The sequence below is a fragment of the Crocodylus siamensis genome, chromosome 1 (assembly GCF_052110815.1).
Source record: "Crocodylus siamensis isolate JL-2025a chromosome 1, ASM5211081v1, whole genome shotgun sequence".
Lineage (NCBI taxonomy): Eukaryota > Metazoa > Chordata > Crocodylia > Crocodylidae > Crocodylus > Crocodylus siamensis.
The window spans coordinates 46,168,160-46,180,454 of NC_143395.1; the positions used below are offsets into that span (position 1 = coordinate 46,168,160).

At 40.9% G+C, this 12,295-nt stretch overlaps 1 protein-coding gene across 22 annotated transcripts in view; it reads right to left on the reverse strand.

Annotated features, from left to right (window-relative positions):
• The window catches only part of DST (dystonin), a 486,590-nt gene that overhangs the window by 84,237 nt on the left and 390,058 nt on the right, over positions 1-12,295 (reverse strand). For all 22 annotated transcript variants that reach the window (XM_090034292.1, XM_090034349.1, XM_090034342.1 and 19 more), the window contains 7 exons: positions 11,757-11,916; positions 11,179-11,505; positions 10,937-11,021; positions 8,838-9,079; positions 7,583-7,789; positions 1,346-1,465; positions 1,069-1,176 (listed from right to left, as the gene is read on the reverse strand). In XM_090034292.1, coding sequence (XP_089890418.1) covers positions 1,069-1,176; positions 1,346-1,465; positions 7,583-7,789; positions 8,838-9,079; positions 10,937-11,021; positions 11,179-11,505; positions 11,757-11,916 — 1,249 coding nt within the window. The remainder of the gene's footprint in view (positions 1-1,068; positions 1,177-1,345; positions 1,466-7,582; positions 7,790-8,837; positions 9,080-10,936; positions 11,022-11,178; positions 11,506-11,756; positions 11,917-12,295) is intronic.

Sequence of the window (12,295 nt, forward strand, 5' to 3'; positions counted from 1 at the left end):
AGAGAATCCTTTTTTGGCAGAACAAGCTACCCTTTAGTATGTTATGTCTTGTGTGTAAATTAAGTACAGAGATGCTATCCAAAGGACAAAACACAAGCTAACACAGAGATAAATGATATTTTTCACTAAGTATAATACAAATATTTTAAAAAGAAACATGAAATTATACTCTTTCAGTTTCATGGCCACTTATTCAAATGGACTGAATATTTATTTTAGATTCACTTAAGGGGACAACAAACTTCTTTGTAACTGCAGAGGTTCTGCTGTATAGCCAAATAACTGAGGCTCTGTTCCACAAGGAAGAGGTACACTGAAGGTGGGGGATCTGTTTAACAGGTTGCATTCTTACCCAGCACTGTTCAGCAAGGAATACACCAGATCTTATAGAGGGTTATATAGATCTTCCTAGCCCCACTCCTCCTGCAGGTGAGTATAAAATTGCCTCTGATGCCAATGAGCTAATAGCATCTACAGAGAAGGCCTGTTCCAGACTTAACTGACTTCAGTGGGCATAGGACTGAGAGCACTGCAACCTGGAGCTCCACAGCTTACTTCTGCTCTCCTTTGTGTATCTCTCTGCTGCATCACCTACAAACACAGCTGAGCAACGAGACCTGGGTTTTAGCTAAAATGCATATGACTGTTAATAGGCTAATAAAAGAGTCCTAACAGTGAGTATAGCACTGCACTGCTAAGGAATATAGCTTGTCAATTCTGCTACACTTACTTATGACAACTGGTAAGTGTCATCCAAGTATTCACATAGTCTTAAGTACTACTTAACATGGATAAAGATAGATAACAAAAATTCAGAGCCCAAATCAATGCAAGACAATGAAGTACTTACACTCAGTGTTTGTTTGTTTACTGAATGTCGGAAAGGAAAGGAAGGAAAACTTGTTCCTGAAGAGCATTCTTTTAGTGACATCTTTTCTCAGGTAAAAAGATGTTATTTCAAATTGATTCCAATTGATACCCAATTGACTGGGAAAGGAAAGATACCCCACTGGAAGTGTTTCTTTATTTTTTTAATCCTCAAGACATCTGTAAGTTATAGCATCCTACCTTCATTGTCTGTTTTTCCTCTTCAGTGTACGTACTCATAATCTCATCCCCAGACTCAACAAGTTCATCAATAATATCTTTATGCCTCAAAATCTCCATGGTGAAAGCCTTGGAAAAAAATGAGAACTTGTCAGCAATCAAAAAAGAGTACATAAAGTGAAAACTATTTTTGAGGAGAACTATGATGGGCTGAAAATTAAATCATGCCAGTATATTTTCTAGATAGAAAAAGCACTGGCCAATAATTCATATGACAGTTGGAAATGCATTTCTTTACCTTTTGAACTTGGAGCTGAGAAGCAGTCTGGTCTTGCTCAAGCCTAATATCACCCAGAGACATCAGTTTCTTTTCTGTTTCTTCAATCCAGGCTAACTCAGCATCAGCTGCTTGATCAAACTGAATAAGCAGACATTAATTAATTCGGCAAATGTATATACATGGAATCTGAATCGATTGTTTAATGAAGAAAAGAAACAGAATTGTTAGAACATTATTAGTCCATTTTTATATAAAGTTTTTAGACATGTGAAACATAGAGCTCGAAATGGTACTGCAAAGTTTAAAGAGAATGAGCTTAATTCATAACCATGACAAAGCAACAACATTAAAAGATAGAAGTTAGCATACTTTACTCAAACCTACAAATCTCTCCCAGGCATCCTAAGATCAAAGAGGACTTTAGATTTCCTTTAAGAGGAATTCAAATTTACATTTTCCTTGAATATTATGAGTCTCAACTTCATAATTAATAAGCTTTTATCATCATAACTGTGATCCTCTTGGGGAAAACATGACTATAAACCTATAAAGTTTATCGGTATCCTTGCATCTAGCTGAGTTTCTCCAATATTAAACATTAGTATGAAATTATGGCTCTTATTTAAGCCAGTCCCAGACTCCCACTAACTTCAATAGAGAGCATTTTATCCGAAAATTCGATGGTTGAGTGGAAAAATACTCCTTGGGCATTGGGGTACACCCTTTCTTGCTCCTAAAGATTTATTTTAATTTAGAATGATTTAATACTTTAATAATTTAAAACTCTTCTCAGGGAATTTCTGAGGGGAGAGTGAAGGGAGAGTGGAGGTTGGGGATATGTAGAGGGGAGCAAAAGTTATATAAAGAGCTACATGTAGCAACAGACCAGTAGAAGTATGACAGTAGATCAACAGGAATATACTCGCTCTTCAACCCAAGTCTACCACTATATTTTGGCACAGGTGCAATTGGGGCACAAAAGGCTGATTGGCAATTCTGATGTGAAGCAATCAGAAGAGCAATATGCTGAATGCTGATTTACTCTGGAATCTGTCCCAGAGAGCCACAGTGGGATCTAGTGGAAACTGAGAATTTTATATCTGGCCTTTGTTTAGGCCCCTAACTGTAAGTGTAACCAGCTGAAAATCTAGCACCAATCATGAGTGCTGAGCACCTGACATTCTGATCCCAAGCTGTTTTAAAAACCTGTCAAAATGCATTATGTCATAACGTGTTCCACGTGTTGTGACTACCAAGCTCTTCATATAGCTCTGTCCTCGCACAGATCAGACCTGCCCTCACTTATGCTGTGAGATCTGCCTGTTTATGAGTCTGTAGCTGCAGAGCCACCAAGGTCTTATTCCTACCATGTCTGTCATGTATTAATGCTTTATTATGAATCATGCATAACAAAAAAACAAGGTAAACCTGAGATTTTATTCCCCTATGAGTCAGTTTTTATCATCTTTTTTAATCCATTTGTTATATAAAACAGAGCACAAACATTTTTCCACTAGCTGTCATTTTTCATTTATGGTGAAAGATATTAAGTTTGTTCTAAATAGTGTGGTTGCCTAAAAGAATCGCACGCTCTAGATCAGCCTGCATTATAGTACTAATGCCAATATATACATCAGTGGTGTTCAAGCCATGACTCTAGAGTTGCATGGGGCTTTGGGGGTCCTAATTCTTCTGAAATCCATCCATCTGATTCTACCAAAAAGGAAGGGGGGTGGATGGTGCTAGAAGGAGCCACAAATTAACTGAGACATGACTTTTTGTCATTGCATATTCATGGATATGACACTGAATCCATGCATAATGGAAGACCATCCATGGTGCAAACACGACAGAGAAACATTTGGATGCTGTGGCACAACTCTTTTGCTTCAGTCTCAAATTTCCTTTTGCTGAAGAAATGGCTTTTCCATGTTGAGATCCTAGGTGCAGTTTGCACGTACAGTGTGCTGAAGAACGAACACTAAAAATGGCACATTATGTATCAGAATTTCAGACAGTGTTTTATTGCCATTATAGATGACTGAGCTACATGTGAGCTTTGAACTACCCTGAGGCTATTGTGATTTCAACATGTTATACCATTCAATTTAAGTTCACACATTTAACTACAATATTTGCTATTTAGTTTGGTCAGGAAAGGAGGACCCCTGAATGTGCGGAATAACAAGTTCCTTTGTTAACACTTTGAAAGCATCTTCTTTGACAAAACTAGTAGAAAAACAGAATGCAATCCCATGGTGGTATTCTATTCTTTTCTGAACACCTGGATGACCAGATCTGGGCACAATTCAGCGTTTACATATGTAAGGCTAAATGGACAGGAATAGAATGCCAGGCTACATCAGTGGCAGTTTTGGGACTTAGGTGACCACATAGGTGATTAAATATGGTCATCTGAGCATCCAGAAAAGAATAAAGTGCCATCCATAACACATACTATTGTGTGTACATGGCACCCACTATGAAACAACAGTGGAATAAGGCTCAAATAGATATTGCGAGCTGAAGGTAAAAACACAAAAGGCTGTGTTAATCTCCGGGGAAATTCTATAGATTTCTACCAAAAGGAAGGGGGCTCTGCCCAAAAGCTTGTCTAACATCTCTCAACTATACAGGTGGTCCAATAACAGATATTACCAAGAAACTTTACTTGCTGCATATTCCTCTGACCATCACAACTATAACATTTCAACCCTACTGCATATATTTAGGAGGAACCTACATTTGAGATCATTCTGATCCAGTGAGTTACAAGAAGTGGGTGAAGTATTAGCTCAATATGACTTCCATAATTCCATCGTATAACTTTACATCTTCAAAGTGCCACCCACCAAATCCACCTACCTCCTCCCCTCATTAAACCACATGCTTTACCATTTTGCTTTTACCTTTACCAAACACTTTCAGTCCTTTGTGGTACTACTAACTTAGCACTTTTACCCCACTTCAGTTTCTCTCCCATTTCTCTGCCAGTTACTGTTATCTTGGGCAGGCATTTGGCTTCTTTCCAATATGTTGTTCCTGGAGTCAACATGGCCAGCTCTGCATCTGCCCTTCTGGCTTCCTCAACTAGGGAAAATTCTGAAGTGTCCTGAGTGTGGCAGATAAGAATGAAAACCTACTTCTGAAGAGCCATGTATACTCCTTGCCTGCCTCATGCCCCTAGAGATCAAGCTTTTAATATGTAAAGGTTTTGAATGAGATAAAAAAAACATTCAGAGTAAATGGTTTAAAATGCTAGGATACTCAGAATATATTTAAATTATGTTAAGTATTTATTCTATTTATTAGTTATTCTGGGACTTCCAGTTACCACCAATTCTTTTGCAGTTTGGCTTCTAAAACAAGTTTGTTACTCTGACATATACACTTTCTATCTTTCTGAGGCCCAGTAAAGCCTCTTTTCTGAGCACTAGTGGCACTGCAGAAATCTGCACTTGTATTTTTGCGCTAGCAAAATGAACAGTAAATAGAAACTGGAAAAATTTGCATCTCTGGTTTGCATATGTCATCAGATAGCTAAATGTGTGACTGAAGATACATTTGTGAGAACCTAGTCTAAAAAAATACTCATCTATTTACTACAAGAAGTTTAAAAACACAGGCAACAATTATTTCTCATTTTTGAGGAAAAAGAAGTTTTGTCTTACACCTGGAGTAAAAAAGGCAGTGAAAATACAATAGGCCAGATGTTCAATCGATATGATGACTTCAATGGAACTGCACCTATTTAAATCAGCTAAGAATCTGGCAAACCATACATTTAATATAGCATGAAATGTAAGATGCAAGACCTCTGTAACATATTATGGTTTTACTGTAATATTCCTAGTTTAAATGTGTTCATGTCATAATAATGTTGTGTGCCTCGGTTTCCCTGACTACCTTGTATGTAGGGAAAGAAGGGCTAAAGGACCCTTACTAACACCTAGTGCTGCTGACATGCAGGAGGGTTGGCATGAGACCCAGTGGACCTCCAGCAACAAAGCACTGAAAGGCCCTGCTAATGCTTCAGGTAGGCTTTATAAACATCCTTTCGTGCTGTTGTCCAGGAGATATTAAGGGAAGAGATGGACATAAGCATCAAAATGGAGACAGTAACCTGAAAAGCAGGGGGTTGGCTACAGAGCTGAAGAGTGTGAAGAGAGCAAACAGCCAAATAACACTGAGGCTCAGGGGTATGTCATCCAGGCTAGGGAGAGACATTATACCAGTTTAAGTGATCAGAAAGTCTTAAGTCTGATATTACATTCAATCAGGTTTATCTCAAACCAGTTTCAGACATTTTGAAACTACTTTCTGTGCCCTTAATGTCCGTTCTGTTACAGGTTTAAACCAGTTTCTGACTGGGAGGGGGCCAGAGCTCCCCCAGCACCTCCATGGTCCGCAGTGGCTTTCCCCACCCCGCAGTGCGGCCTCCCTGCTTGGAAGGGGCTGGCGCCCCAGGGAAACCATGACAGGGGCTGCTGCCACCATCATGCTTGCTCCCCCCTCGCTCCTCCAGTGGCCAGGCAGGAGCAAGGCCAGACACTGGCTGGTGGGGCAGGGAGAATTTATTCTGCTGCTTGCCCTGGACACAGAGCAAACAGCGGCGGTGGTCAAAGTGGGCAGACGCTACTGTGGCCTCCCATAGGAATAACTTCTTTCCCTGCCCCTGCCTAAGGGACCCTGCCAGTCAGGGTCGGGCCCCACCCTCACCTGACCACTGGAGTGGTGAGGGGAGAGTGACCATGATGGGGGCAGCAGCCCCATCAGTTTCCCAGAGCATGAGCCCCTTCCCAGCGGGGGGCTGCACTGTGGAGCAGGGAAAGCTGGTACAGACTGTGGTGGCAGTGCTGGGGGGGGGGGGGTCCTCTACCTGCTCCACAGCATGCCCTCCCCTCCCCCTACAGCCAGAAAGGGGCTTGAAAGCAGCACCATGACAGGGGCTGCTTCCTCCATCAAGAGCCCTGCCCCCTCACCTCTGCAGTGCCAGGGCAAGGGCGCTGCCAGACACTGGCTGGCAGGGCCCCTTAGGCGGGGGGCAGGAAGAGGGGTTATTCCCCCCTCCCTCTGGCATGTGGCAGAGGGGGCAGTAGGGGGCTTATTCTGCCCGTTGCCCCAAGGAGGGAGCGAGCGAGCAGCAGTGATGGCAGTCGAGGTGGGCAGACCCACCTGCGAGCCCTCGGGGATAGTGGGGGTAGAGGGGGGAATAACCCCCCTCCCTGCTCCTCAGCAGCCATGCCAGCCTGCCTCTAGCTATGCCTGGTCCCACCGCTGAAGCAGCAAGTGGGGAACTCCCAGTAGAGGGGTGTCCCTGCCAGTGGGACCGGGAGGGGGAAATTAAACCCCTCTCTGGCCAGTTCAGCCAAGACTACAGCCCCCCTGCCCCTCCTGCACAGCTTCCCTGCAGCTGAGGGCACACTCTAGTGCCCCCTCTACTCTAGTGCCCCCAGTGCCTGGCTTGAGCAACTGCAGGCATGTGCCTGCATTCCCTCAGTCCACAGTGAATGTCTGTGTCATTTCAATCTCAGCAGGTTAGACTATCCTGCAAAAGTTGAATCAGTTCAGGCTCTGGCTTTTTGAATGTCTGCCCCTAGCCCTAGAGAGAGAATAGTTAAGCATCTACTGGGTTGTGCAGACTGGTCTGGGGACAGAGGGACTGCTTAAGCCTTTTTGCAGTGTGGCATTTGCTCCTCTCTGCCCCCACTCGCACTAAATGCCTTAATTGAATATGAGCTGTCTGCTTTGCTGCTTAAGAGTTCATGGAGTACTCCTGTCTCCTTTGTAGGCATGAACTTCCTTGCTCTGGAGCTGAACTAAGGAAGGGTCAGGGAGGGGGTCTCAGAGTCAGAAGCAGCTTGGGCTCACCCCACATTAGGAGCAATGAAAGACCAGACAGAGCTGGATAGAGGAGCTCTCAAGCAAGTGCTTCCCTGGGGGAATTCACAACCTCATATTGCAATTCTTGTTCCTGCTCAGTTTCCACTAGGGGACTGTGATCAGGGTGATTTAGCTACAAGGTTGATCTTTAAGGTTTGTGTCAACAATGAAGCAGATGGCCACAACAATGTGCAGATTAGCTTTGCTCCAGCTCTCATGTCTGAGCAGTGCAGTGACAGTCTATTCAAACAGGCCTTCTGTTACTCAAGCATAACAAATGCATGGCAACATTATTAAGTAAAATGCTTTGTTCAGGTATGGATTCCCAGAGACAATTTTTACTGCACAAAAAACATAAATTATTTTTAGTACCTGCTGAGATCTAAGTATGGCAGCATCAATCTCCTCCACTTTCTGAGCTATAGTGTCGTTCACCAATCTGTACCGTTTATTGTCCTCAGTTATCATTTTGTCTAGTCCCTCTCTTGCTCTCCATGGCACCAGTTCCAGCAACGCACTGCTAACTTCATTCAGGGTGTCCAATAAGCTTTTGTTGTTCTTTGCTTCTTTTTTCAATTCCTGAAAAAGACCATTTAAAATAAACATGCCTGCAAAAGAGCTCAGCACATGAAGCTTGAACATGTTTTTATTCTACTCCAAAATGTAAGCACTAAAATGTTTTCTAGGCAAACAAACGGGAAAAATTGGCACATTTATTTTGAGCTCAGTTACATTAGCCTTTGTTATTGTATGTTGTTTGACAGAAAAGCAGGTGATTCCTGAAGGGAAGTTTTCTACAGAACAGAACTTAAAAACATTTCTCCAGTCGACAGAGCAGACTGTCATTCTCTGGAATTCAATAGAGTTGTCAGTCTTTAATCAAGCAAACAAAGAGAAGAAAACTAACACATATTCTTTGCCCTCTGTAACCCCTTAAGAAACAAATTCGCCAACAAATAAAATTAAGTATCAAATAGTGCAAAATCTGAGATGAAGTCAAGTACATTTTTAAAAGAACAATGACTGGCTTTAATTCTGAACAAATCATCGTAGGATTCATTTTTTAACTCCCCATGCGTGCATGCGCGCACACACACACACACTTTTTTTTTTAAACTCTGGTTTCTAAAATTAGTGTGTTTAGTAACCTATTTCATGCTATGGTGTTGATAGTGTCCTGTTAACACTGGACAGTTTTTAATTTTAAAAAATGTCTGTTATTAACTTGAAATTTATACTATGTCTTAAATGTAGGCTCTTTTTATATTTTATAAGTCTTACTTTTTCTTCTTCTTCTTTTTTTCATTCTTGTCCACGTCATAAATGAGGAACAAAAATAACTTTGACAACTTAAGATTTTTCCCAGGGCTAGGTAGCATACCGAACAAAAGCGCAATGTAACTTTTCTCCTGCTGAGCTAATAATAAACTGCAGCCTAATCTCATAAGTGACCATACCATGTGACTCTAGGAGGAGATTATGATTCTTTATTGTGTTAATTTTAGTCAGAGAGTTGATCCGGTGCCAAATTACAATTATTTTGCAAGAGATGCCTAAGGCAATAGAAGTTAACCTATGGCAGAAGCCTTTATAAACAGCAATACAGCTTGCACCTTTTAGAACATACCTTTTGTCTTTCTTGTGCTTGGTTTAATTCTTCACCAGTTGGGATCTGAGCTTCATATGAGAGCAATTCCACTTCTACTTTGTCAAGCCATGCACAGAGCTCCTCATGAGTTGAGTGCAGCTGGCCAGCAAGCTGCAGAGCCTGTTCTAAAGTCTTGGACACATCCGAACTCAATTTATTAAGATCCTTGTACCTGGCTTTAATGCCTTCCAGTTTATCTTGAATAATTACTACTTCATCACCTAAAATTTTAAAGCCGTGTTATTTCACGTAGTGCAACAAAAACCAGAACAAAACAGAAACCCTGAAAAATGTATTCATTTCTATGGTTGAAAATAGACATGACCTCTGTGTCTCTATAAAAATGTTTAAGGCAGCACAAAGCCCAAGCAAACACATGTCCGTGCTCCTTGCCATGCCACAAATGCCCAAAATCATAGCCATGATAACAGGCGGTACATATTTGTGCCACCTTTCTGTGGCGAATATCTGTTTGCTTTATAGCAGGAGAGCATAAGCAGCTCAGAGCTGTCTGTGCTCTTCAGCTGCCTCTGGGCAGGTGCTCCTGTGGCTTCAGGGGCCTAAGAATTCCCTGAATTCCCTTGCAGGGACTTCTCAGGGCACACAGGATTGGGCCCCTGAAGTCCCAGGAACACCTGCCTGGGTTGCCCAGATTGTACAGCAGCCTCAGGAATCCCTCAGCCAGGGATTCCCCACGCACACATATGGCACTACCAGAGGGAACCCTGCTACGATTCCTGGGGTGTACTTTAAAGCTGTTGCCCCCCAGGTTGGGACACAGCACCCAGGGCCACTGTCTCACAGAATTGGGCCCCTGAAGTTCCAGGAGGGGCAGGGGCTCAACCTTGGAGGACAATGGCAACGTCTTTTTTTGCTGATCAATCGGACCAGCTTTAGGACACATCTCAGTACAGATGATCCCATAACAAAAATAACTTCTGTTTTAAGTCTATGTTTAATAGGCAGACTGACACAAACAAGAGCCTTATGGGGATCATCAGCTGATGCAAACTGTCAACGTTCAAGTGATGTCAGTGGAGTTGCAACAATTTATATTAGCCAAGGGTCTGTCCCTCTGGCTATTTCAGGCCCATCTTTGGGCCAGTGCACGTCCAGAGCCAAACTCTGGGGGCTGACTCCATCTCTTGTTATATCTTGGGAAACAGGAAAATGGTCCTCACTCTCTTGGGTTGTAAAAAGATAAGATGTAAAATTCCACGCCTCTTTATTCAGACACAGACTGAAAAAAGTAACCCTGAAATTCACAATCAGTTTTGTAAAGGTTAAATTATGTTATAACAAGTATTAATGAAAATGCAAGGACAAACCTGTAAAATACCAAATGATTTTCAGCTAAAAGGAAGTATTTACATTATTCTTTAAATCATACAGTCCATTTATCAGTTGCTAGATACACAGCCCATGACCAAAACAAAACCAGAGATTCCACAGTAGATTTATTCCTATATATTTAGATTTCATCACATGGTATCATTTCTAATTTTTAAGAGAGGAGGGGATTGTATTTCTCCAATCATCTGTGTGTTATAGGGAGTTCAAGAACTTGGAACACTGGAAAGTTTAGATAGATGTTGATCTGCAAACCAGACATGTTGTGTGCAATTGGAATGCAACCTTTCCCATAATACTCGCTCTGATCTGGAGGATGCAGCTTCTCTCTTGCAGTAAAAGGTAGTCTAATCTCTAGCTCATTCATGAGCCTCTCCAGAGAAATGACTGTGTCCTGTGCCAAATAGCCCTACATCATGAGTAATGTCCATAACTTGCTAGTAAGATTGGAATGCAGGTTTGCTGAAATAATTTCCACCAGAAAAAAAAAGAACCCAGTTTTTTCAGGCATAAATTCCACTGAATTTACTGGCATTTTCTTCTCTTAGAGAATTTGGCCTAAAGATATAACTTGCCATGACTTCAAATGTTATCAAAATATACAATTACCACAGCTCTAGCTAACGTATCAGGACTCGTATTTACAAGCTTGAATTTAATTTTTTCATAGTCATTTGCAAGTATGAGGAAAAAAGGCTGCTTAGTTATAGTTTCCTCAAAGTTCTTACCTGTTGTTTGCTTGAGAAGTTCTAATCCATTTTGTATGGCCTGATCAACATTTTCTTTTCTGAGCAGAATCTCCTCCTGAAGAACCTAAAAGAAGATGCCATTTGTTTAAGAAAATAAATTATATATACAAATTATATTTAGCTAATATAGGCCATTTGCCTTTTTCAAACAAAATATATCAATGGGAAAAATAAATGGTAAAAATAAAACTATAAAATGAACAGAAAAGAAATAAAAATACCAGCAGTTCAGTGTGTTGTTTCTCAAGTAAATCTGTGTTGTAATCTTGGATTGACAGTTTACTCAGTTTGTCATGGACTTCATTCAACCAGTTCATCAATTCAACTTCATCCTCCCCAAAAATCTGAGCATTGCAATAGGCTTGTTGGAGCAGCTCGGCTCTGTTGCTGCTCTTCTCTTGCATCTCAATATACCGGGCTTGGGAAGAATCTAGCTTTTCCTGAACCATATCTTTATCCTCCCTGGAGCTTAGAGTCTTTAAAGACTGGCCAATACTAACGGCTTGATGTAAACTTTTATTGTGAGTGAGGATGTCATCTTCTAGGGCCTAAATGAAGTTTTAGAAATAATGAAAAATAACGAAAAAAGTTCATAAACACAAAGGATAATATGAATGGAATTAAAAATCAACAGAAAGAAAATGGCTTCATTGTTAATTACAAATGAGAATGTAGCAAACTTAAAGTAATGCAGGGAAGAAAAATAACCAACCAATCTCCACAACAGAGTTTCTAATTATTCTGTACTTCACAAACTCACTTAAAAAAGGATCATGCATATATCAAGTTTATAGCTTACTTTATGCTGAGAAATCTGCTGTTGTAATTTCAAAGCCTGTGTTCCAATGGGTTCAGCATTTGCAAGCCTTTTCTCAGTGGTGGTCAGCCACTCAACCAGTGGTTCTAAAGTTTCATGGAACTTTTGTGCTACCACTGAGATACCTTCCAACTGACGATTCCTATAAACATGCCAAGATAAAGGTTATGTTTGTGATGAAGTATGTATGAAATATTCAACAAAAACTTTTAGCCCTTCACCGCCAAAAAAATCCTAAACATTCCTGCAGAAACCAGCTATCTGGAATAGAAACACATCCACATAATAGAAAGAAAAACAAGGTAAATCGTCAACCAGCTAAAAGTACACTTAATAAGAAAGACTCCAAAAGTCATACTGGCTGACCAAGCAATTCAAGTAATTGGTACCTTTTGTTAATAAAATAAATTTCACTGTATTCCACATTCATTCAAAAATATTTTAAAACTCATTTCAGCAAAGTACTTAAGTATATGGGTCACCCCTATTTAGGAAAGTGCTTAAGTTTCTATTTAACATTA